This window comes from Scomber japonicus, chromosome 2, assembly GCF_027409825.1.
Source record: "Scomber japonicus isolate fScoJap1 chromosome 2, fScoJap1.pri, whole genome shotgun sequence".
Lineage (NCBI taxonomy): Eukaryota > Metazoa > Chordata > Actinopteri > Scombriformes > Scombridae > Scomber > Scomber japonicus.
In genome coordinates, this window is record NC_070579.1 from 29,411,091 (window position 1) to 29,436,123 (window position 25,033).

At 41.5% G+C, this 25,033-nt stretch overlaps 1 protein-coding gene across 1 annotated transcript in view; it reads left to right on the forward strand.

Moving 5' to 3' along the window:
* The window catches only part of pkd1a (polycystic kidney disease 1a), a 61,203-nt gene that overhangs the window by 13,299 nt on the left and 22,871 nt on the right, over positions 1-25,033 (forward strand). Inside the window, exons 2-23 of the mRNA XM_053341082.1 lie at positions 1,662-1,733; positions 1,855-1,923; positions 3,178-3,249; positions 4,830-4,993; positions 5,505-5,755; positions 6,323-6,574; positions 6,700-6,868; positions 9,080-9,257; positions 10,984-11,129; positions 12,845-12,966; positions 13,060-13,210; positions 14,304-14,566; positions 14,858-15,238; positions 15,618-16,100; positions 16,279-16,410; positions 17,262-17,437; positions 18,177-18,307; positions 18,485-21,108; positions 22,024-22,221; positions 22,331-22,642; positions 22,780-23,225; positions 23,334-23,484. Of these exons, the coding sequence (XP_053197057.1) occupies positions 1,662-1,733; positions 1,855-1,923; positions 3,178-3,249; positions 4,830-4,993; positions 5,505-5,755; positions 6,323-6,574; positions 6,700-6,868; positions 9,080-9,257; positions 10,984-11,129; positions 12,845-12,966; positions 13,060-13,210; positions 14,304-14,566; positions 14,858-15,238; positions 15,618-16,100; positions 16,279-16,410; positions 17,262-17,437; positions 18,177-18,307; positions 18,485-21,108; positions 22,024-22,221; positions 22,331-22,642; positions 22,780-23,225; positions 23,334-23,484 (6,943 nt within the window). The remainder of the gene's footprint in view (positions 1-1,661; positions 1,734-1,854; positions 1,924-3,177; positions 3,250-4,829; positions 4,994-5,504; positions 5,756-6,322; positions 6,575-6,699; positions 6,869-9,079; positions 9,258-10,983; positions 11,130-12,844; positions 12,967-13,059; positions 13,211-14,303; positions 14,567-14,857; positions 15,239-15,617; positions 16,101-16,278; positions 16,411-17,261; positions 17,438-18,176; positions 18,308-18,484; positions 21,109-22,023; positions 22,222-22,330; positions 22,643-22,779; positions 23,226-23,333; positions 23,485-25,033) is intronic.

Genomic DNA, 25,033 nt, shown 5'->3' on the forward strand with positions numbered 1-25,033 from the left:
GTCCCCACATTCTGGCTGTGTTAACACATTTACATCCCCACAACATGAGGAATACCTGGCACACACATACACAAACACACACTAGAAAGACAGAGATAGAGCGAAAGAGAGGGAGAGAGAGAGAGAGAGAGAGAGAGAAAGGGTAGTGCATTCCCCACACACTCATGCTCACATACACATTTCCATTTTTAATTTCAGCTGTGAAATTAGTGTCTACACACACATACTGAAACTAGAAAATATGGCAGCCCAGTTCATTTTTTTAGTTAGTTGGTTTATTGCTTTTGTCTAGGCCAACAGTATCTTGTAGTCTTACATACACACAGCGCGTTTTGTCCTCTCACAACCTGTGGCTCCTTGTCTCCAGGCTCCTTGTGTTTTTTTTTCTTCTTTTTTCTCCCTTTTGTTTCCTCTTTCTCACATGCAGCTGAGGCTTTGCTGTCAAGACACACAGAGAGGAGACTGAAGTCACTTAACTCGACTCTGTTCTGTTTTCCTCATTTTGTCCATTTGTCTTGGCAGTGACCTCAACTGTTCAACCAATTCGCTTTTTCTCACTTTCTTAGTTATTTGTCCACTGTTTATCTCGCTGCGTCCAACTCCTCAATTCCACCTTTTTATTCACAGCCTGACTCAGAGGGGTCGATTTCAATTTTGTAATGGAAAATTAATCCCAGTAAGTCATTGCCAAATAAACCACTAATCACATTGTTAGGTAACTCATGTTTTTTTCTCTCAGGCATTGAAGGTCTAAAGTTGGATAGTACCATTTATGGTTTTATAATGCAAATCCTTTTCTTGCCTGAATAAATCGACTTGACTCAACAAATATCATTTTGGTGATTGTCCTTCTTTAATGTTAATAAAAGATAAACATGCCACGTGGAATCAAAGGCTCTTAAAGCATCGGTATGCTTTCAATGATGCAATGAATGAAAATAGCAATAACAACACATCATTTTGGACAAATGTTGTTGTGGTGTTGTATTTACATATGAACGGTGACTGAAAAAAAACAAGTAAAGTAAGTTCAAATCCAGGTCACTTCATCATATCTGAAACTGATCAACTGCTGAGTAATGCAGGCATGAATGTCAGATTGTTGGTTTGGGGATTTCAGATGTTGCTCAGCCATCCACTGTGGAATGGTGAAAATCTTTCAACACTGACTGAATGAAAATGGAAAAAAATCACATTTTTATTCATGAATATATAAGATATGAAGTTTTGACAAAACAGCTGTATTATGATGCGTCATAGCAACGTATCCAGCTAATATTGTGTTTGTATGCTTCTTTGCCACATTTGCATTGTATTCTACTTACACTGACTTCATTTTTTTCTTTTTATTGTTTATTAATGTTGCTCTAATGCATTTATTTTCTTCATATGACACACTTTGAATTGTCTTTGTGTCTGTGCGTGAATTTATGAGATCATTCTTATTTATATAAGCTAAATGTTCCCCTTTCTCTTCCCTTTGCTATTATTACATTTAATTTCTCAGCACTAACGTGATCTCATTATATGGCGAATTACTTGCAACTTCTAATTATACTCTGCATGACAGTGTGTCAGTGTATTTGTGTGCGTGTGTGTGTATGCAATCATCTTGTTGTCATGTGCTTTTTTTAACATTGATATGTTGGTTTGTCCCACAGAGATCTGTCCAAGAATCGCATCTCTTCCCTTGATACAAGTCTGCTAGACCGTCTCACTGGCCTCCAAGAGCTGTGAGTGAACACATCTGTTTGTTTTGTGTGTTCAAATCATTTTATCTCTCTGGCTAGCTATCTATCTGTCAATCTACAGTACATGTGTATCTATCTAACTATGTTTCAATCTATCATCCAGGTATCTTCAAGAGAACAAGATCAGTGTTCTCCCAAGGGGGGTTTTGTGCTGTGGGCCGCTGTCAATTGTGTGAGTACAAAGCTAAGAGAAGACATAGACCTGACAAACTCAAGGTCGAGAGGGGAAGGGAGGGAGGAGGAGAGTGAGAGAGATGAAAAAGAAAGCAGGAGAGAGAAAGACTTGGTTTAGTCTGGATGTAAGTAGGCAGAAATCCCAGGAGTGAGCTAGCTGAACCAGAGAGAATTCAGGAAAAAAGCACACACACACACACACAAACACACGCACACACGCACATGCACACACACACACCAATCACAGCACCATTAAGTTCAATTACAGCTTACTGCTCCAGGCTCCCACCACCTCCTTCTCTCCATCTGTCCATCTCTCCCTTCCTCCATCCATTACCTTATTTCTTCCACCCATTGAATGGGCGTTTAAGCATGTGTGTGTGTGTGTGTGTGTGTGTGTGTGTGTGTGTATGTGTGTGTATGTGTATGTGTGTGTGTGTGCGTGCATGTATGATGAGAGAAGACTGGTGGTTTCCATCAGCTCTTTCCAAAAACTACCACACAACGGCCCCATTATGCAGCCTACTGGATAGAGGAGGGAGGGAGAAGGAGATTGTGAGAGGAGAAGAAGAAAGGAGAAGAACGAGAGGAGTGAGGGAGAAAGAGAGAGAGAAGCATGGAAACAAAGCATATGAGTGGGAAGAGGGGAAAGAAAAAAGTGTTAAATGTTATCTGTTACTCAGCATTTCAGCCCTTTGGGATTTATCATTTAGTTACATATTATGTTATGAGTCATGATTGTTAACAAGGATGTGATAATGATCTTTTCTTTGATCAAAACTGTATGACTATGGGTGACTGCATCGATTTGTACTTGGTTAATAATGCAGGGTAAGCATATTCATTAATCCAGTAACTCAGTTAGTAACAGATTTTTAGTCAATGACCAACCTATATTACATAAATCTTGTTTAATTGTAGTTTGATGGTACTTACAACAAATTAGTGAAGTCAGAAAATGGGAGGAAAATTACTTAACCTTATGCTCCAGATGGTAAGAAATCATCCTGTTTGGAAAATTACTTGGCAGGTGATTGGATGAACTATTTTTCTATCACTGTGAGATCACATGGGATTAGGAGAGAATCCTCATATTATGCCGATTGTGCAAGTGCATAACTTGAAGCCTGACAAGATGGATTCTTGAGTTATCTTGAATCCAGCTGCCTCGCAAGGTAAAAAAAAAAAAGAAAGAAAAAGACTTGCTCCTGTTTTAATGTCAACAATGATTTGTCTCTTTTGTTTCCATCAGCAATTTGAGCCACAACCATATCACCACCATAGAAGAAAGAATATGTGACAACTTATGCAATTTAACTCAAATGTAAGTCATCACAATTCATTGTTATTCTCTCTGTATTTTCATATGTCTCTGTCAATTGTGTCTTAAACAAATATGGAATGATAGATAATTAAACCCTATTTATACAGTATATACACACACACATACATAAAGAGGCGTAAGCACAAAGAAACACATCCATCTGTTCACATATGCTTAAATAAGCTGCACGTTTCCAGTTACTTCGCCTACACTCAACATGAATGAAGCTCTATTTCAGACTAGAGTGGGAGTTAGTGAGTAGTAATTATTCCCCGCCGGGACCTTTGATGAGAAAACTTTGTGTCTATAATTGAGCTAAACAGACTAGTTGATAATAGATGGAGAGAGAAATTCCACATATTCTTGTACTCTCACGCCATCCTTTTCTCCTCTTGTTTTGCCCCAAATTTTGTTCAATAGCTCCTCCGTCTTTTTAGTCAATTTTCCCCTTCCCCTTTTTTTCTTTTCACCCTATCTGCATTAATTTCACCTTCTTGTCCTAGCTCTTTCCTACATTATTTAAAAGAACAGACATTTTCAATGGCTGACATTTTGAAATGGCATAGCAGCAAAAGCACAGGTGTAACTAATGATGGTAATTATGGCTGTGTTCCATTTAGTTGTGCCAGTTCCAGGGTCTTTGTATTATGCTCTCTAACTCTGGCTCACCGCTGTAAGTTATGGGAGACACTTCAATGGAGCAGAGTCATCATTAACGTCATTAGTTACATCTATGCCTTTACTGCTTTGAAAAGTCAAGTCCACTATAGAAAAAGCAAGAGAAAAATGTTAGCCTAACTTCGCCAAAGGTGCTTTTCCACTTCCTCAAAGTTGTCATATTTAACTAGACTTTGTATCTTGTACTAATGACATTTTGGTTTAAGTAAGAGTTAGCTTAAAATGTTGGGCGCTGTAAGACTACATATCAAAAAACAGCTAGGTCCTCATCTCATAGCCATCTTATATGTAAGTTTCAAGCTTTTTGTACTTTTCCAACCGTGTGTATAAATGTATTCATGGCTACTACACTAGCTTAGAAGCTGTATTCAGCATCAACTTTTGTCATGAGCTAGCTTAGCTGTTGTGCTAGCTAACTGTTATTCTTCTCAAAGTCAGAAAACGGTATTGTCTAAAATGTTGGAGTATTATATTGATGCAAAAAGTAAAACATTTAACTTGTTTTCATTTAAACATCTTTACGTTATCAAGTTAAACGTTTTAGGCATTCATTTAAACATTTTATTTTTTGTTCTTTTTGGTCTAGTGCTGATCAATTAAAATTTATATATTGCAAAATGTACAAAATCTCATACTACTTTATGTAATTTCAGGACTTTGTAGCAAATTATCAAAAACATGAATTGGTTAGTTGAAAACATTTTCATTTAAAATTAGCTGTCACAGTTAGCGAATCATGTGAGACAAGAATCTTTATGTTCACCCATCTTTGTTGTAACTAGTTCTGACATCATTTCAAGTGCTGTTTACCAACATGGTGCAGAGAAGAAAGAAAATGTATTTCAGCTTTAGTTGTGTGTCACAGTGCCATATTATGTCCTCCATCTCTCCCTCTCTTCCAGTGACCTGAGCTTTAACCCCTTTGAATGTGACTGTAAGCTGTTCCCGTTGGTCAGCTGGCTCCAGGAGAAAGGGGTGCGAGTTCGACGGCCAGATGCCATGCTCTGTAACCATCCTCCTGAGTTACGCAACCAGCCTTTGCTCAACGTCAGCCTGCTCACCTGTGGTACAAAATAAATACTCACTTATGCAGACACTTGCATATGTAACTTTTAAATTTCACAAAACTGACAAAGTTGTTTATTTTTGCAACAGACCCCTAGATTAAGTTCTTAGTCTCGATCAGGTGTGAGCTGTGTTTCAGTATGCAACTGATGCCTTAGAGGCTCAACAGAGGCTCAAAAGAATGTCATCAAGCCATGCATGCTTGATAATTAGCAAACAGGCTTAATCTACTAGAAAGTAAAAAGAAAATTGATGAAAATGCATGAAAAAGTGAACTACTTAACTGTTGCTTTTGGGTTTAGAATGCAGATCAAAGGACATAATTAATGATGATGTATTTTTCGATCTTTGTGGTGACAACTTCAGACGTGAAAGAAATAAATCATTCATTAGTTGACCTCTTTTTGTTGATCCCATGGTGGGATGGTCTGTTGTTGGTTAAAATTATGAAAGAGATATGAGACAAAATATGTCTCATTGTTCACTGAGCTATATATTGTCTCCCTTTTCAGGACCGAATTATGCAGCTTGTCTCAAGGACAGCAGCAGTGGAGGAGGGGAACGGAGCGAGCTTGTCATCTTCTCTTCCTCCACACCGGGCAACCTCACACGTGAACAGTGTAACAGTGTGTGTTTTGCTGCATCGCATCGCTATGGAGGCTTGGGGGCGAAACACGAGTGTCTCTGCAGCACAAACTCTGAGCCAAACTTCATCAGCAAATCTCAGTGTTCTGCTGCCTGTACAGATGATCATGTTATGAAGGTACACAGAAGTCCCACTTAACAATGACTGCAAAACAAGATAATCAGATGTAACAAATTATAGTCTGGGTTATGACACTTTTGTATATGTACATTTGTTGCCTAATTAAGTTATTTTACACATACAGCCACTTCATAGAACTATAGTTAAACATTTGCATCTTAAAGAGCGGTTTCTAATGGGGACCACCTTTGGTAGTGAATTCCTTTTCTTTCTTTCTTTGTTTCTCTTTGTGTAAACACAACATTCAGGATTTCCTCTAACCCTTCCTATAACCAACTAACAACTTCCCTCTGTGGTTTGAATAACTTCCTTACATCCTCAGATTCAGTTTCCTGCACAACTACTGTATAGACGTTAGCCATTTGAAAATCAAGATTTATTTATTTAAAATCAGAGCAGCTCATAAGTTTCATTAAACCAATTTATTTATCCAAAACCATAAAAATAATAGCTGAACCACAAACATCTTAACCAACAGTGAAAAAAAGTTTTATTTTACTTTTAAATACTTTTCATATTAACACAAAAAGCCCCTTTTCCTCACATGGTTCCCTCTGTGCGCAGGAATGTGGGTGGACTATGGCCCGTGATGTGTTTGCGGTGAACTTCTCCATCTCGCTGAAGCCTCTCCCACTACAAAGTGTTCACGACTGTATCGGTTTCACTGCCGCCTCCTCTGTCACTCCAGTAACATTGTCATGGGACTTTGGTGACCTTTCATCTCGGGTCAACACTACAATCACCACAGCAACACACAAATACGGACTTCCAGGACGATATGCGGTCAGTTTGATGGCCTGGGCTGGACACAAGGAGGTGAGAGAGACAAGATGAGCAGTCATTTGGTCCATTTTTTATTTTTATATGATATAATAAAATAGCAGGTGTAGGTGTACATTATATTCAACATAGTGATGTGTGATTTTAATGATTTATGTCAGGTCTCTGCACGCGGGGAGGTGATTGTGACACTTCCTCCCAAACTGGAGCTGCGCTGTCCACCTCTTGCTGTGGCCAATAAGAGTCTTGAGTTGACTCTTGTCAGCTGGGGTGCTGTTGGAGTGGATGTAGACTGGAAGATCAGAAAAGATGATGTCCAGATTGCCAAAGGTAGGATACTCCCACAAACAAGATCTGAGCAGCTGGGGTTAATAATAACAATTCATTTCTCTGTTAATTCTAACTAATCAGTAAAGAGTAAGTTTTGATTAAAAAAAGATCAAACATTACATTAGCGTAGACAGTTCCAAAAATCTGTGAGAAATACAGGATTTGGCCTTTTTACAGACCATATTAAGTGATTTTTTGACTACTTGAGAGCAGCAAAAACAAGATGTGAGCACAAGATTGACCTATATTATAATATTTGATTATTATTATTGTGAAGTAGCCTGACCAGAGTGGCTAAGAAGGTGGTAGTAGGCAGACCCAGATTCTTGTTGAATGAGTAAAATTGATTTATTCAGTCAGTGTAGAGTCCAGTCCAGAGTTTCTCAAAAAAGAATACAAGCAATCAAATTTAACTGGCTTAATTCAGAATAAGGCAAACTAAGGCATGCCATGGACACGTGCACACAGCTACACTGTCATCCTCTAATTTCTGCTGCTTCTAAACCTCCATCTCGCCCTCTATATAGGCCCTCCAATCTACTAGGCAGACCCGTGTTTATTGCAGGGGTGTCCTTTTTCTTTTACCAACTGGCATTTAACAATGCTACTTGTATCAGTCAACATTGTTTAAAACATACAGATCATCCACAACATAATCCTCATCACAAGCCAAAACAAGTATAAATAATATGGATTCTAAACATTTAAGTAAAATAACTATAATCATACTTGGTCTAACCCACTGACATCAGTGATGATGTCACCCAGTCTAGTAGTAGTTGCATGCCTCCTCCATTTGCCTGAAGAACACATCATGGACATCATAAACGTAACTAAACTTAACACTTTCAACTGCAACCAAACATAATGCAAAACCCAGTTCAGTATATGTCTGCAAGTTACAGATTATTGATTGACTTATGGCTACACAAACAATCAACAAACACAGATGAATAAGAAATCTGATGTTGGTAGTATAAATGGGGACAAATAGCCTGTTCTATAGCTGATGAATGCTCTTCAACAGCTAGTCATTGACTTCATCTGCTGTTGTTGAGCAGGTAGTGTAGCAGAGTGTGGCAGTGGGCTTTGAGAGCTTTTTTTGCTGAAATCAGGTGCCTGCTGTGGCTGAAAATGGTCTCATGAGAGGAGTGAGACTGAACCAAAACTTTCTTTTCACACACACACACACACACACACACACACACACACACACACACACACACACATAAACATAGTCTCTCAGACGTATACTGAATATGGACACAAATAAAAACTATCTCTCCTCTTTTGTGTCCCTCATTCATATCCCGTCTCATCAGTCAGTTGAAGTTTTCTTCCATTTGTTGATTTTTATGATTTAATCTTCTACTACTATCTGATCTGTGCACCAGGTTTTTTCTTTGAGATATTGTGGGCCTGGCTTCCACAAAATGCCAGATGAAGCTTCAGAAGAAAAACCAGAGACAGTAATAAGCAAGAGTTTGTGAAACTCTGATTCACTGGAGGGAAAATTAATATGAAATATGGGAATATGAAAGACACGAAATGTCACTGCGGGTTCTTTCTGGCTGCCTCAGCTGGATAATTTGTGTGTTTGTGTGTGCGTATCCATGTAGCTCAGACATGTGGGTAAGGCCATGCCGTCTGATGAGCCTCAAGGTTTTTTTTAAATCCTCCTTAACTTTTTTATGCTGTTTTACTTGTTACATATTTACCAACATGTATTTGTATCTCTTTTTCTCAACTATGTTTGTCTAAGCCTCCCAGAAACTTGCACCCTTGAACTACTGTGCTGTTATCAAAAACTAGACATTAGAAAAAGGATATGAGCAATACACTTTTTGCAGCTGACACCAATGTCTGATGTTTTCCCACCGATATTAATCAATATTACAATATTATTTAAATAATTATTTTTATGGAAATACAGTTTCAGACAAACACATGCCTAGAAGACAACTTCTTTGTGCCCATTGCCACATTTACCAGATCACCCTAAATTTGAGTTCTTATAGGGTGAAGGTAAAATAAATTCAACTGCTTTGTGAGTATTGGCTTTGTGAACAGTGTGATTTTGTAATGATGTGTAATTATTGTCAGAGTGTACAGGTATAGTACAGTGTGTAATATACAGCTGATTTCTTCTTTCCATGATGTTGCAAGTTTGATGAAGATGATCTGAAAAATCATGTGTTTGTCCTCTGCCAGCCTCTCCTTATTGTCCAATGGATGGGGTGTACCACGCCGAGTCCTCACGCTGTTTCCAGATTTTTCCAGTAGAGCTGAGCTGGACCGATGCTGGACAGCAGTGTTCAGAGCGTGGTGGGGATCTGGCAGTAGTCAGAAGTGACGAGCTGCGTGTCCTGCTGGCACATAAAGTCACACAGTGAGTATTTCTGTCTGATTGGGGTGCAGAAATGGGGCCTCACAGTTTCTCTACACATACAAATATATATATTTCAAACTGAGGCTTTTTTTTTTTTTAGATATTTTCTTCATGTACTGTTGTGCTCTTTCAACGCAATCATACTACACTGGCAGTGGAGCTCAGGCGCTGCAGAAGGTTGTGAGCAACAGTACAAATAACCTTTCAGCTCTGCGATACAATGCCTCATTCCTATTTGCATGACAACATTAATGGTTCTCACCATTTGTTTGCTGCGGTGCCAGAGAGAGAAATATTGTGACAGGCAGCAAATATTCAAAACAGATGCTGACATTGTTGATATCGCTGAAAGTCACAATAGTCTGGATTGGCACGTGTAAATAGCGCTTTTCCTGCTGTCTTTTCCCGAATAGTACAGAACAAACAGAGCATGTCAGGCTTGGGCTTGTTAACAGTAAACAGTGGACTTGAACATATAGTAAAGCCTCTCTACTGTATGCACTGTATATAGACATCATGTGAAGTACACTGAGGATTTGGCTGTGCGATGATGAAAACGTTTCTGGCCTCATGCTGATATGAGGGCCGCCAGTGTTTGGTGTTTAGGTCGGAGAAGGTCAGTAAAATCACATCTGTAAAAGCACAGCTGCATTGTAACTTTAACACCCTGGGAGGAGGAGTCCACAGCTCAGTGTGTGTGTGTGTGTATTTGTGTGTGTGTGTGTGTGTGTGTGTGTGTGTGTGTGTATTAATGTGAGCTTAGAGGGCCTGCCCTCATCAACCAAAGCAGATGAGAGGAGAAAAAACCTGCTGCAGATGGAGCTTCTCTGCTCTCTCCTCCTCCACTCTTGTTCCTCCACCCCCGCGCTTATATAAGGAACTTTTTTTTCATCACTCCTTGTTTTTTGTCACAGAGACCCTTTTTTCTTGTTCCCTCTCTGCTTGTACTTTTTAAACCCTGTCCACCCTTTCAGATGTGCCTTTCACAAATGTGAGTTGTCTGTCATTGAGGAAAAGCCTGACCAAAAAAACAAGACAAGACAGAAAAGGAAGGAAATTGCTTTTATCCAGAAAACAACGAAGACAAGCATCAAACAAAATGTCTAAAATGTTGCTTTTCTTTTCTCAGTCTTTAGATAACAGTGAGTCGTACATTGACTTTTCTTTTAAGGGGGAAGACCATTTTGTGTTCAGTTAACAACAAATGAACAAGAGAAAAATGGAAGGCGGGCAAAATGTGCAGTCCATTAGTGAAATCACGGAGTGAAAATCCAATTGATTTGTTGTAATCACAGGGATGCAGAAAATGCCTGACATCCCCTTAGTAACATCCCATTGGGGCTCAATCAAAGCCCATTTTCATGCTGTCTTTGCCCTGCAATCATTGACAAGACAAGCGAGCACATAATTCACTGACTTCAATGTCACTTCTTGAGTCTCATATTGATTAAAGCCTGGATGTTTTATGGGGAGTTCTGTGTGGTCTGTTGTTCCTGATCTGACAGTACTGTCACCATCACAAGGCCATGTGTGAAAGAGAAAAGTCTTTTCATCAGTTACCCTTGAATTGAATGTATGTTTTTTTCTTTTGTTATATTGTTATATTTGATGTGTGTGTGTATCACATCAGTAAAGATGACAATTTTCAGCCGTCAGCAGGCCATGTAGCCAAATATCAAGCAGGCATTACGTTAATCTGTGTGTTACCTGTCCATTCCCTCCCCAGGGATCGGGGTGTGTGGCTGGGCTTGAGTGACCCTCCAGGCAAGCTGCGGATCTCCCCCATGTGTATGTCACTTGATCGGGGTGCTCAGACCAGTTCACACCCATGCAACGCCAAGCGAGCCTATGTCTGCCAGTACAGCCCCCAAGGTAGGCTTTTTATGTACACTCAGACACACTGACACATACACATTGACACAAAAGCATGAGGCAGTTCAAATGCCTAGAAATCCACAATCAGAGCAATAAAAATGAAAAACCAGAGGTACAGATTCATTGCAAATGCAGTCTCCCTAAATCCCTCTGCTCCTCAGTTGTTTGGGCAAAGAGCAGCAAATTTCAACCCTCTTCACTATCAGTTTTATGTAAATTAAGTTGTGGCATAAACAAGCCTAGAAAGGAAGCGCAAACAGCCTCCTTCATAACTAATCACAGGCACAAGACGTGCTCCCTGAAGCACCGTTTATAATTGGAGCACACTTGGCATTGATACAAATTGCTCCTTTTGTAAGAAGCATCCAGAGACTGTGCTCCATCATTTCAGCATTATAGTTATTTCAGAACAGTATGGCAAAGCATCTCTCTATTTTAATCATGTCTGTCTGCATATGCAGAGTTTGTAAAGGAATAAAACATGACATTATCTGTCCAAACGCAAAGTGTTAATAGGGGTGAAAAAACACAAAAAAATGGGCACAATCTCAGTTTGACTGGCTTTGCCTCCATATAAGTGTTGCTGGATGTAGACACCTATGATGACATTGACATATAATGTGCATGTGCACATCCGGGAAATATGCATTTTCATTTGGCACCCCTCGTGTGATGCTCTGGAAGAAATCTAAGCAATCTCGACCCAGACTGTCCCTAAGCTCACAAACTCACCTGACAGAGCCTTATACATAGCATTTAATGACATAGACGTGAGAAAATTCACGTACAACTGAATGCTAATACAGGAAGCAGCTGGGAAGAGAGTGGGAGTTATATTTTTTGAATGTAGGCAGCAGCGCGGCAGCAAGGATGAAGAGCTCAGTGTTGAAAGAGTGTCAAATGTTTATACAGGCCACCTATTGTGAGACTATCTTGTGGACATACATGATTGGAGGATTTATATAACTTGTGACTGTAAAAAAAATACTTGCGTGCCTGCCTGAACTACTGCAGGCTTTATTTAAATCAGCCAGCAGCATTAGGTTTATATTTTTACCCATTGCAGAGTCAGTGAATAGAAGCCTGTCTGGTTTAATTATTATGGTGTAATAGGACATGTTCCTCCTCATGCTCAGGCTTATAATGTAACACTTCACTTGGTGCAGAAGAACCTCAAGCTGAAGTTAAACTGGAGTGACCACTCTAGTCTGCTCCACAGGAAGGGTCCTAATGAGGGCGAATTCCTCTAAAGAATGTACAATAGCAGATGTCAGAGAAAGCAGCGCAGTCTAAAACTACCTTCAAAACTGAAGAGAAATTCAATGTCACAGTGTGAAACTCAATGCATATGTGTAGGTGTGTCTCTAACTCAATGGTTAATTTAGTTTCCCTATCTTTGATTCTGTCCCTGTTTTTGTCAGTGTGCAGAGAGCCGATAGTCTCTGGTACCGAAGTGTTCTTCTTTTAGTGGCTTTGAAAGTAGTTTTGTTTGGTCTGTGTCTTCAGAGGTTTGTTCTTCATCTCATTTCTGCCACTTTGTCTTTCTGAAAACAGTGTGTCACTGTGTGGACAGCAGTCCTCCTGTAAGAAAAGTAAACATGATCCGGCATTGCCTGTGAACTGCCTCCACTATCTCTCTACTCTAACTCTAACTCCCTCTATCCTCTGTTCTCCATTGACACCTTGACTTCATTCTGTTTCTTTTTTTCTAGTGCATGTTAAAGATGCAGGGATCTACATGGTGGGACTGGCTGTGTTTCCCTCCCATAATCCTTTGCACCGTGTCACCAACACTCCACTCTCTGCTGCACAAACACCCGGCAGCACCATAGAGGTGAAGAGAATTTCTATTGCTCTACTGCTCTCATCAGACTTTGTGTCTCTTTCAAATTTGGTCTCATTTCTTCTCTATTTTTTTTTCACTCAGGTACTGCTGTTCCCGGCACTGAGCTTTGTTCAAGCAGGTCGTCTGTCCTCCCTGGAGTTTGTCACTCAGGAGTTTAGCTCAGAAATCCACGTCCGATTCCAGACCTACAGACCTGAATGTCATTATCCAGGCCTGCACCTGCTGCTGCCCAGTGAGTCTCACATAGAAACACACTTTCTCACACACAAATTGCACTTAAAACCATCTGCACCTTCCTACATTCCTAACAAGTATCAGCAGGTGTTAAAGAACGTGTAAACCACCTGTGCCCACACCTCCACCACACTGACCAAACTGATATAAAAATGTTGTGGAGGTCAACGTGAAAGAAAAGTTGGAGACAGAAACTGGGGCAAAGTAAGGAAGCAAGACCAATCAAGGTCACCTCCCTTCTGACGGCTTCCTGTCCCCGTCTGAGATCACCAGGCACACAGCACGTAGCTGCAACACTACGTCGCACAAGGCACAAAAGACAGAGATGCTTTCTGTGTTTTTTGTACATCTCCACTGAGACATAGCAGAAAAAATGTGCAAGAGACAGAGTAGCAGAGAGTGATGCACATGAAAGATGTGAGAAACAGAAATCCATAGAGAGGCGGGCGGCTTATAAAAGACAAGGGAGCACGTTTTTGAGAAACTTTCACTTGGAATTTGTGAATGCAGCAGCAGGGAGATAATGAGATAATGCAACAGTGTTATTAGTTACACAGAAAGAAAGTTTGCTCTGCCCCACTCTGAGATGGATATCAGCCCAGCACATTAATTATGTTCCCACTACAACACACACACACACCAATCTTTGACATTTATTGTTCCACAAGTGCACACTTCTTGTTTTGGAAAAATGTGCTTGTTGATTTTATGTCTTTAATCCAAGTATTTTCTTTGCTTTTATTTGCAGTTGTGATTAATCATGCTTGTTAGATATAAAGTGAGAGGCAAAACGAATCAGCTTGAGATTCTGATTTGTTTGTCCTGGGATTTTGTTCTTTCTGCTTAAAGTATCAATCTGTGTTTTATAATGAATAATAATTTGTTATATGCAGTATTTGCTATTAAACAGAAAAAATAATGAACACAAATAAATTAATCTACATTGTGTTTAATTTACTGCACCTGTTCGCTCTTTAATTGTGAAATGCTCTCATACACAGTCTCCCCAGGGTCTGTTTTGTGTTCGTTTGTAATATGACCACGTTCAATAAAAGCAAAATGTTATTAAAAAGTTGAATCTTGTCACTCAGGTTGTGGAAGTCTAGCGTGTGCTCCAGTGGCTGTATGTGTCCCCAATGACACCAGGGACAGTGAGCCACGTTCTTGTGCCCGACTAGAGCAGTGGTGTCCTTTCCAGCGTCGGTGCCTGGCCCTCTCCAGTCCTTGCCAGCCATCGTCCTGTCCTAATTGCACCCAGGGTCACCACCTGCCTCCTGGGGCGCTAAGACCCCGATACGTGCTCCAGAATGAGGTGGTCTTCACGCTACCAGCGGGATCAGCTGCACATGTACTGGTGAGAGGATAGTTATTTAGTCAGAGTTTTCAGTATTTGGGCTTTCAATGTGACGTAAGACTAGAAGAAATGGTTAATTACTGCCAGCTTTAATTTGAGGGTGCTTATAGCCAGATAATATTAACAGCTAGGGGATTGCAGCTGTAGTGCAGGACTTGACATTTCATTGCATCAAAAGAGGAAGAGGAATTTTTGATCCAAAGCTGGTGACGTACAATGTGACTTTTATTTATCTGACATTGATCTGTACCTGCTGATAACCAACAATCTCTTGACACCTGTTTCCTCCAGGTGCAAGACCAATTAGAAGACCTCCTGGTTTCCCGCGGCGACATCATTGCCCTGCAGCATGATGCCGGCCCCGCCTCCCTCCTCCGCTGCCAAACCTCCTCGCACTCACTGTGGCGACAACCTATTTTAGCCCTTAATCAGTCAGAGTGGTTTTCGATTAACAACACCAGACAGTCAACAGACAGCTCAGCTGACCACGACACTGACGCCCTACCTGACCCTCAGCTCGACGTAGAGGCGCTGGTGGAGGATGGCGAGGGGGGCTGGCTGGAGGATGCAGTGTGCCCCATCAGAGTGCTCTATGTGGGACACAGTGAGACGCAACTGGTGGGAACACAGCTGTCTGCTGGTCTACCCCAGCCTGGACTCTACAACCTGCTGGTAAGACATCAAAGCTGTATGTCATATCCCAGCATGCATCACGCAGATGTCAACATGCTGGAGGAGGCCACACAGACCCTATACTTCTCCTAGGCTTTTCTTGAAGATTGTGTTCTTCTATATCACCAGTGTTTTATAATTTAGCAATTGACTTTCAAACTAACAATGTGCGCAGGTGGTCGAGTCTGTTGTTGAATAAAGGCGTCTTTAACTGTGTTTTTTTTCAGTGTTAACAGTTGCTAATCCATCAATATCCATTAAGTTGTTTGATTAGCTTGGTATGAATTATGTATTTGCATACATCCCCTTTCTGTCCTGTATTGATTATTATTCTGTGTTAACATGATAAAATAACCACATTTTATTTAATAATTTCCAGGTGACTTCTGCTGAGCCGTCATACCCAGCCTCAGCATCATGCCTGTTGCGAGTGGTGCCTCCTCTGGGTTTGACGATCCTCCACCCCTCTCCCAGGAATGGCACCCTTTACCTGCAGCCCAACAACACCCGGCTACTGCTCCGTGTCCAGTCTCGCTACATAACAAAGGCATTTCGGCGCAGCAGTAATCACAATGTGACCTTCCAGCCTGACTGTCCCCCAGAGTTTTCATCCAGCCCAGCACTCTGTCAGCCCGGACCAAACTCGGGGTCAGGGGTTGAGATCGCAGAGCAAAGCCTGTATGCAGTGCTTGATCTGAACCTGGGGGAAGAGGAGCAAAGGGGTCCAGTGCAGGTGGAGTTAGAGGCTCACAATAACGTGACAGAAGCCAGCCTGACTGTGATTGTCCACCTGGAAAAGCCACTCAGAGAATTGGTGGTGCAGCCACACCCTACCCACAGGGTGTTGATGGAGTCAGTTGTGGTGAGTTTGTGTGTCAATTACTGTATTTAATTGTTGATGGGTAGTTGTATTAAGAGCCCAGTTCATACTTGATATTACCTCACACTGCACTATACTTTGTCTTCTTATCATTGCTTTTTATTTATGTGTGTGTGTGTGTGTGTGTGTGTGTGTGTGTGTGTGTGTGTGTGTGTTTCAGAGTTATACAGCATCAGTGCTTGAAGGCTCTAATCCCACATTTAAATGGACAGTTGATGACAAGCCCTACTTCACTTATTACAACACTGTCCTCAATGTGATCTACCAGCACGCTGCCGTCTACAAGCTCACAGTGAGTTTCTCTCACTTGTTCAATGAGTCAAGATGTTGTTGTACTGTCAAACGGTCCCATTCATTTAAAAAAAAAAAATTATTTTAATTAAATTATATGCGACTGCCTTGTTTTTGACACAATGTATTTGTGACAGGGCGTCCGCATACAAACTATCAAAGTGTCTGAATCAAATTTAGTGATTTGTTGTAATCAGATTGAGCCCATTTCTTTGGGCAATAGATTTAACTGGAACGTTTTCCATTCGTTTTGACAGTTTTATACACTGATGAGCTTAATCACAATCAATATGTGAAAAATATGGGACAGAGTGAAACTTCATTATTGAATTTTTCTGTTAATTACATCTGATGATAAAGAATCTGTTGCACATACAAGACTGAATAGATGATTTTGTGCAGTTTTCGTAAGAATTGTAAGAATGTAAGAATTTTTTCACACATCAACACATTTAAACATTAATTAACACTTTTGGGTTTTTTGAAGACCTTTGTGAATCTTTTTTTTAATTTCCACTCTTTTACAAAATGTCAGAAAACTGTGAAAAATGGCCTTCACAGTTTGCCAGATCCATTGGTGACATCTTCAAATGTCAGACTGACAGTACAAAACCCAAAGTTATTTAACATAGTATAATAAAGCAAACCAGCAAATGTAAACATTTTGGCTTAGAAAAATGTAAGGATTAATTTATTACCAAAATAGTTACAGTGGTCACACCATGTGTTTGATAGTATTATGATTGCGCCTCATAGCTTTGTGTCGCCATTAAGGATAATTAAGATGTGGCACAAGTTCTTATCCACCTCCAGTTCTTAACCATCTTACCAGTTGTGTGGCGTCTCTTCCAGGTGACAGCTATGAACCATGTCAGCACCCTCACAGAGCATTTCAACGTCACAGTGGATCGACTGCAGCCCATGGCCAACCTCACAGTAAAGGGTGTTCCAGATGTGGTCCCTCAGGGCTCCACTCAGACTCTCACCACCTCTGTGCTCGTGGACATGTCTGTGACCGCCACCTTCCGGTATGAACAGCGAGCTGATAGATGGACAGCATGCAGCATGATAGATAGACAAATTAGAAACATAAAGTGTTTTTTAAAAGACAGCATTTTTTCTTCTTCTCTATTTTATTTTTAACACACAGTGAAAACATTGTGCATCTGTTTTTGTTTGACTGTTCCTTTCTTCTCCTCTATCTGTCTGTCTTTCTTTTCTGCACTTTTCTCTGTTTTCATCTTCCTGTGCACCATAATAGCACTGCAGCCATCATACCATGCAGAGCCTTGGATTTATAACCGTGTGGTTAGAGCAGATTGCTGACAAGAATTTTCCCTTCTGCTCTGCTGTTTCCCCTGTACTTCTTTTCCTTTTTTTCTTCACTCTTTCTCTTTTAGTCTTTTCCCTCCCTCCCTCCCTCCCTCCCTCTTTTACATTCCCACCCTCCCAACTGTGGCGCACTCTTTCACTTAGTTTCCCCTCCACTCTCACCATTCTTGGTCCAGTGAGGCTTCTTGAGTTTTGAATTTCCACTTCTCCCCATCCAGACCCTCTATTGCCTCGTCAGAGAAGATTCCCACTTTCCAGCTAGTGATTGAGTGTGTATGTGTGTGTGTGTGTGTGTGTGTGTGTGTGTGTGTGTGTGTGTGTGTGTGTGTGTGGATGGAAATGGTTATCAGTGCATCTCTATTCAGTTAAACTCCATCTATTTCTCTAAAGGTCCTGTTTTAACGGTTTTGCTTTTTTACATTTATTATGCTGCAGATGGTCTTTTGGTGATGGGGGATACAAGGAGTTTGAATTCAAGCCTCCCTACGCCTCCTCCTTCCTCTGCCCAGACTCTCCCAATCAGGTCCTCCTCAGCAACAACATCACCTATATCTACTCACAGCCAGGTGATCCCTCTTCATCCTCCTATCAGCAGTGCTAGCACACAGTCATGACTAATGGAGCAGGAACCAATTTAGTCTGACTTTGTTTCACCTTAGGCATGGTCACATTTTTTTAATTCTCTCGCTCAATAATGATATATGATTAATGTCAACTCTTTTTCACTCCCCCTTACGCTACAGGAATATACACAGCGCTGGTGTCAGTTTCCAATCGTTATGGGAACATCAGTCAGAGCATCAACATGAGTGTCTACAGCATCCTCACTCGTGTCGATATACAGACTGAGCCCCAACTTCTCCTAGCTAACAAATCAGCAGAGTTTGAGGCTCATCCTTTACCCTCACCTTATGGCATTCACTATGACTGGCACTTTGGAGATGGCTCTGCCCTGCTGCAAGGTAGACGAGTGGCACACACCTATGCACAGAGTGGTGTGTTCAATATCTGTGTATCAGTGAACAACACTATCAGTTCTACAGAGGCTTGTGCCGAGATGTTTGTATATGAGGAGATTGAAGATTTAACAGCTGAAAGTTCCTCTCCGACAGAGCTTCACAGCCCCACTACAGTGCGGGCACACCTTGCTTCTGGTAACAATATCACATGGACATTCTCCATGGGTGATGGGAAGATCTACACTCCATCTGAACCTCACGTGTCACACAGCTATATGAAAGAAGGCAACTACACAGTGAACGTGACTGCTGCCAATGCTGTGAGTTCTGGCTGGACGATCTTAACAGTGCAGGTATTTGTTTTCCAAGTGGTGAGGATGGAGCCGTCTGGATGTGTCCAAGAAAGGACGCTCGTATACTTCCAGGCCTCGGTGTCCGGTAACGCATCAGCTCATCTCTATGAGTGGAGCTTTGGGGACGGGAGCCCCAATGAGACACACCATGGCAACCCCAGAGTCTCACACACCTACTGGACAAATGGGAACTATCACCTCTCCCTTCTTCTCTCCAGCGGAGTCAACAAGGCTACCAAGGCCAACTTCTTCAACTGGGTATGTGTCCAGCCAGTTTTAACCAACATCAGCCTTACCCATGGGAAATCGCACTATGCTGTCAAGGAGGAGATACGGTTCCAGGTCACAGCTGAACCAGCATTTAACTATAGCTATCAGTGGGACTTTGACAGAGAGGAAGACGTTGAACTCATTCGTGGTTCTGGAAATATGGTGACAACGTATAAAAACCCAGGTCGATACATAGTGACAGTAACGGTCTTCAATAACATCTCCACAAGTAATACTAGTGTTCTGATTGAGGTTCAGATGCCCATAGGACCAATTGTTATTCAACATAATGGCACTAAGTACAATAACTTGACACTTAGAGCACCGTATGCTTTTACCACTTCTTCCTCAGCCTCTGATATTACTTACACCTGGAACCTAGGAGATGGGAACGTGCTTACAGGCCAGAATATCCTCCACACCTACAATTTCTCTGGAAACTACAATATTACTCTGACAGCCGCCAATACAATTAGCAGGAATCACACTGTTTTACCCATTGCTGTCCTTGCACCTATCCGTGGACTCACCGTCAACGCCAGCTTGATAAATGTCCCTCTCAATGGCTCAGTCCACTTTGAGGCCCAAATGGAAGACGGAGATGGTGTCCGGTACTCTTGGATCTTGTGTGGCAGCTGCACCTCAATCCCAGGCACCCACACCATGTTTTACACATTCCGCTCTGTTGGCACTTTCAACATCACTGTGACAGCGGAGAATGATGTAGGAACAGCACAAGCTAGTATCTTTCTGTTTGTTCAACGTGAGCTGGAGGGGCTGCAGATCTTAACTGAGGAGGAGAGTGGAGGAGATGGAGGCATGGGATTGGATGGTTGCTGCTTTGCTACAAACCGTGTTCTCCACCTTCAAGCAGGATTGAAGGAAGGAACCAATATGACCTTTACTTGGAACCTCATCAGAGAGCAAGACCCTACCAGCTCAATCTTCAACATAAGCGGGAAAACCGTGGACGCTCATTTCTCTACCCCAGGTCCATGTGACATCTTTCTCCGGGCTGCCAACCTCCTGGGCCAGCTGTCTGTCAACAGAACCATCCACTTCCTGGAGCCAGCTGGAAGGGTATACCTGCAGATCAGCAACAACCCAGTTGCGATCAATGCTCCAACTAATCTGACAGTACTGACTATGGAGGGCTCAGACTTGCATTACCGCTGGTCTGTTGATGGGGACACTCTGCCTGGAACCAAGCCCTGGATGACACACAGCTTTACTAGTCCTGGCCTAAAACAAGTGACTGTAGAGGCCTTCAATAAAGTTAGCTCAAAGCTTGTGTCAAAGACAGTAGATGTCCAGGAAATAATTTCTGAGCTGAGATTCACTGCAACCAATGTGACAGAGAAGAGTTACGTAGCTACCGGTGTCAGTGTCTCACTCCAAGGGGAGGTACAGACTGGAACCAATGTGACCTGGACATGGCTGATGGAAGGAAGAACAGTAACAGGAAGGAAAACTTCTCTGATTTTCCAGGAGCCGAAAACAGCAACTGTTACTTTGAATGCCACCAACGATGTCAGTGGGCAAGTGGTTTCCAGGGAGTTCTTTATTCAGGACAAGATTCAGGGGTTGGATCTGAGGGCAAGTAAAAACATTGTAGAAGTTGGTGAGAAGGTGGAGTTCACCATTTCTATGGCAGCAGGTACAGACGTTTGTCTGAGCCTCAGCATCAGCGGAGATTTCACTGTTATCCGTCAACTCAACCACACCTACGTCCACACGTTCACCAGGGTGGATACATACATGGTGAATCTCACTGCTCAAAACAAGGTAAAGTCAAAGGAGTATGTAATGGGGATGATTTGGCTGGTCAGTTTTCACTCTTTTGAGATACAAAAACATACAAATATCATATATTAATTGTAACAGCCATGACACACATTGCTATTGTATATTATTATTATTATTATTATTATTATTATTATTATTATTATTATTATTACATAAAGCTAACTTCTCATCACCCATTTTCTCAGAATATAATAGTTATTATATGTCATATATCAGAGGTCCAACATGCACCTTTTATAGGTACATTCCCACAGTTTGGCGAACAATACTTTGCACACACAGTAGGAAGCTCAAGGCATCACTGTACAAGTGTATTTGTATGCATACTGCTCTTGACAAAGATACCTTGATATCAGTACAGCTTAATATTTAGGAACAAATGTGCCCCAAGCATGTAATTGAGAACATTGTTGATAAGTGTGTTATAATTTATCAAGTTATCAGTGAAATGGCTGTCAAGATGTTTGACCTTACTGCTTTCTTAAAGCAAAACTTCACTTTACTCTGATATGCAAAGTGCAAAAATTCCAAAAATGACTTGTATCGCTGTTGGCACAAGTCTGGAAGACTTGACTTTTGCGTGACCATCATCAGAAACCACCCACCCACTCATCTGACCTGGTTACATAGAGATTAAAATAATGAAAGCAATACAGTATACTTTCGACTGCATCTGTGCTGCACATTTTCTACAAAAATATATTCCACCTGAATCATTTGAATGTAAATCTCATAATACAGAAATAGTAATGGCTCTAAGCAGCAATTAGGAAATACAAATATTCTAAAACTAATTCTATTCTTTTGGTATTAACTGTGATATCAAAGTCCTCAAGATAATATTAAACTAACACGGTACACACATTTTTATTTGTTGCCATTTTGACAATCCAGGTGAGTTCAAAGACGCGAAACCTGCAGGTGGAGGTGATGGAGCCGGTGCGTGGACTTTCCATCCAGGGATGGTGCGCAGCAATCCCTGTAGGTGTGAAGAGAGCGTTTGTGGCCAACATCAAGACGGGCAAACCTGTTCACTTCCTGTGGACATTTGATCTACACCACCTCCACAAGGGATCACATATAGGCAAAGAGGTCAGATCACTTAAATATTTCCCCTTATAATTATGACAATATAGAAAATGAAGCATAAGCTGTAAAATGCAGAAATGGTAACACATGTCAATGCATCACACAATCCCAGGTGTCCTACACGCCAGAAGAAGCAGGGGTGTTGACCATTTACCTGAAGGCCCTCAATGCACTGCACAGTCAGAATATCACCAAGTACATCGTGGTGCAGAACCGGCTGACATCTGCTGCCTTGTATGCAGAACCTCGAGACACTTTCATCAATAAGAAAGTGACCCTGATGGCCTCTGTCACACCCAGATCCAATCATCCACAAACAGTCATAGAGTGTTTGTGGGACTTTGGTGATGATTCTACTCAAGTTCACACGAACACCACAACTGTGGGCTACAAGTACAGACACCCAGGACACTACTCGGTCAAAGTATGTTTTTTTTAAACTTTATTATTTCATGTACTGTATAGATTGATTATTTATATGTTGATCTTTATAATGTGAGATAGATACTGTACGTGACCTTCACAATTTTGTGATTTCACCAATTTGTTTTTCTCTGCTAGGTGAACTGCAGTAACCAGGTGAGCTCGGTATCAGCCGAGGTGGAGGTAAACATCAGTGTATTAGAGTGTGAGGAACCAGAGGTACAGGTGGTTCGGGCCCCCCGCCTGGCCATCTGGCGTTCCCAGTCCACATTGGTGGAGGCCAGTGTGGACCTGAAGGGTTGTGTGCGCTACGGAGCTCAATACCTCTGGCAGGTACTCTCAACGCCCTCCTGTGATAATGACAAAGACCACCGTGTTGCCTCTGGGGTGGTGACTCAACCCTCCCAGTCAGTAGCTGTCCCAGTAATTCGCCTTCCGATGGAGGTTGATGTGCGGCGGCTGCAGCTTTCATTGCCTAAGATGGCTCTGGCAGCAGGAAACTACACCTTGGTGTTTTCTTTATCATATGAAGGTGTGCCGCTGAGGAAGGCTGCCTGTTTGCAACTCAGTGTCATGGCTGCCAGGTTGGTGGAGAAACACAAAATGTTGACTCTCTCGCTTTATTCATTGTTATAATAATATTAATATTATCTTTTTGATGATAATTTAAACCCTTTCCTTTTCTTAACCAGGCTCATGCCCATCATAGAAGGGGGCACCTACAGGGTGTGGTCGAGGACGCAGGACCTGCAGCTCAGTGCAGAGCAGTCTTACGATCCCAACATGGACCCAGACAGCCAGTCACGACTCCACTACCACTGGGAGTGCCAGAGCACTTCAAAGGTAAGGGTATGCATCGTGTCGTTGAAGATATTGTAACCACATGCTGATATCTACAGGTTATATGTAGTAGTAACACACTGAAAAAAATGAGAAGCAGGAACAGCCACTATTATTTATTATTTTATTACCAGGTTTATCTTTTTTAAATGTCTTCACATACAGAAGAGAGTACGACAGAGTTCTCTGCTATTCTGCTTTTGCTCCTGTGGTTAGACACTGAGGACTCTCTCTCTTTCATTATTCTGCATGTTTTGCTTGATTTGAGAAATAAAAGAGTGTTGAATTGTCAAACCAAGCTCCACTCTAAAGCATTTTATTGGCACTTTTTAGTTTAGAGGTCAGTTCATATTCTGCAAAGGAGACAGTGGAAAAATTACGTAATGGTCATCTGGTCATAAATACTGCAATTGCCTTCAGAAAGGACTGGCAGCATTGATGTGAAGAGGAGAATTCAGTTCAGGACAGTGTGTGTGTGTGTGGGTGTGGGTGTGTGTGTAAAAATTCATTTAGTTTTTTTTCACAGTCACCGCTTCCTAAGCTGGGTGGGAACACATTCTGCCTGTGCAGCAAAAGACCACAATATAAGACCCGATGGGATGGGTGTGGCCATCAGGACTGTGTGTGTGTGTGTGTGTGTGTGTAGTGGTGTAGCGTGTATCTAAGCAGACAGGCATTTAAAGGGTTATGTAACTGTTTAGAGATAAACTCAGCATTCCACAGCTGGTGCTTTACTCCCCACCCTAACAATTGCACTTACATATCATACAACATGCACACAAACACACTGCTGTGTGTAGCTGCTAATAAAGAGAAATAAGTACACCGCTCAGTTTGACCTCAAATAGTGAACCATCTTTTCATTCTGGTAGAAGGAGCTGAAGAGTCAGAGTTAGAGTTCATTGACACAGAGTTGACTAGATGTCCTACACTGTCCTGAGCTTGGACACAAGTACAATCAGGGTGTGGTTTGCCAGGGCGAATGGTGAGGACCCCCCCACACACACACACACATATGTGTCTGCTTCTGCTGAGTGATATTTATCTCTGGTGAGGACAAAAATATATCCCCCTCATAACAATTTATGTTGCTTCACCCATAGACCATATAAAATATTTAAAATAAAAAAAGGCTATTTACCATTTTAAAAATCTTAGTAAAGTAGCTGCAATGTGAGAACAGTCATTAATGCAAACAACAATAAAATCAGAAATGGACCTGACCATGTGTGACAACAGAGATGACACATCTTCCCTGCTCGGAGTTGTGGATAAAAGAGGAGCCACATGCTTCAAATGTCCCCTCAAAGGAAAGCATAAAAAGAAGACAGAAGTCTGTCATCAAAGCAGACTGTTTTCTAGTCTGACAAGTAGAGATATACTGGAGCTTAACTTTATTTTTATGATGATAACATGTGCTGCTGCATACTGCTTATAAATGTTACTGTAACAGCTGCAAAGAATAGCCTAACAGGCTCCATAATCTATACAGGCCCACTGTGTTTCTGATTTATTTTCATGAATAATAACATTTCATTTTTTCATAAATCGC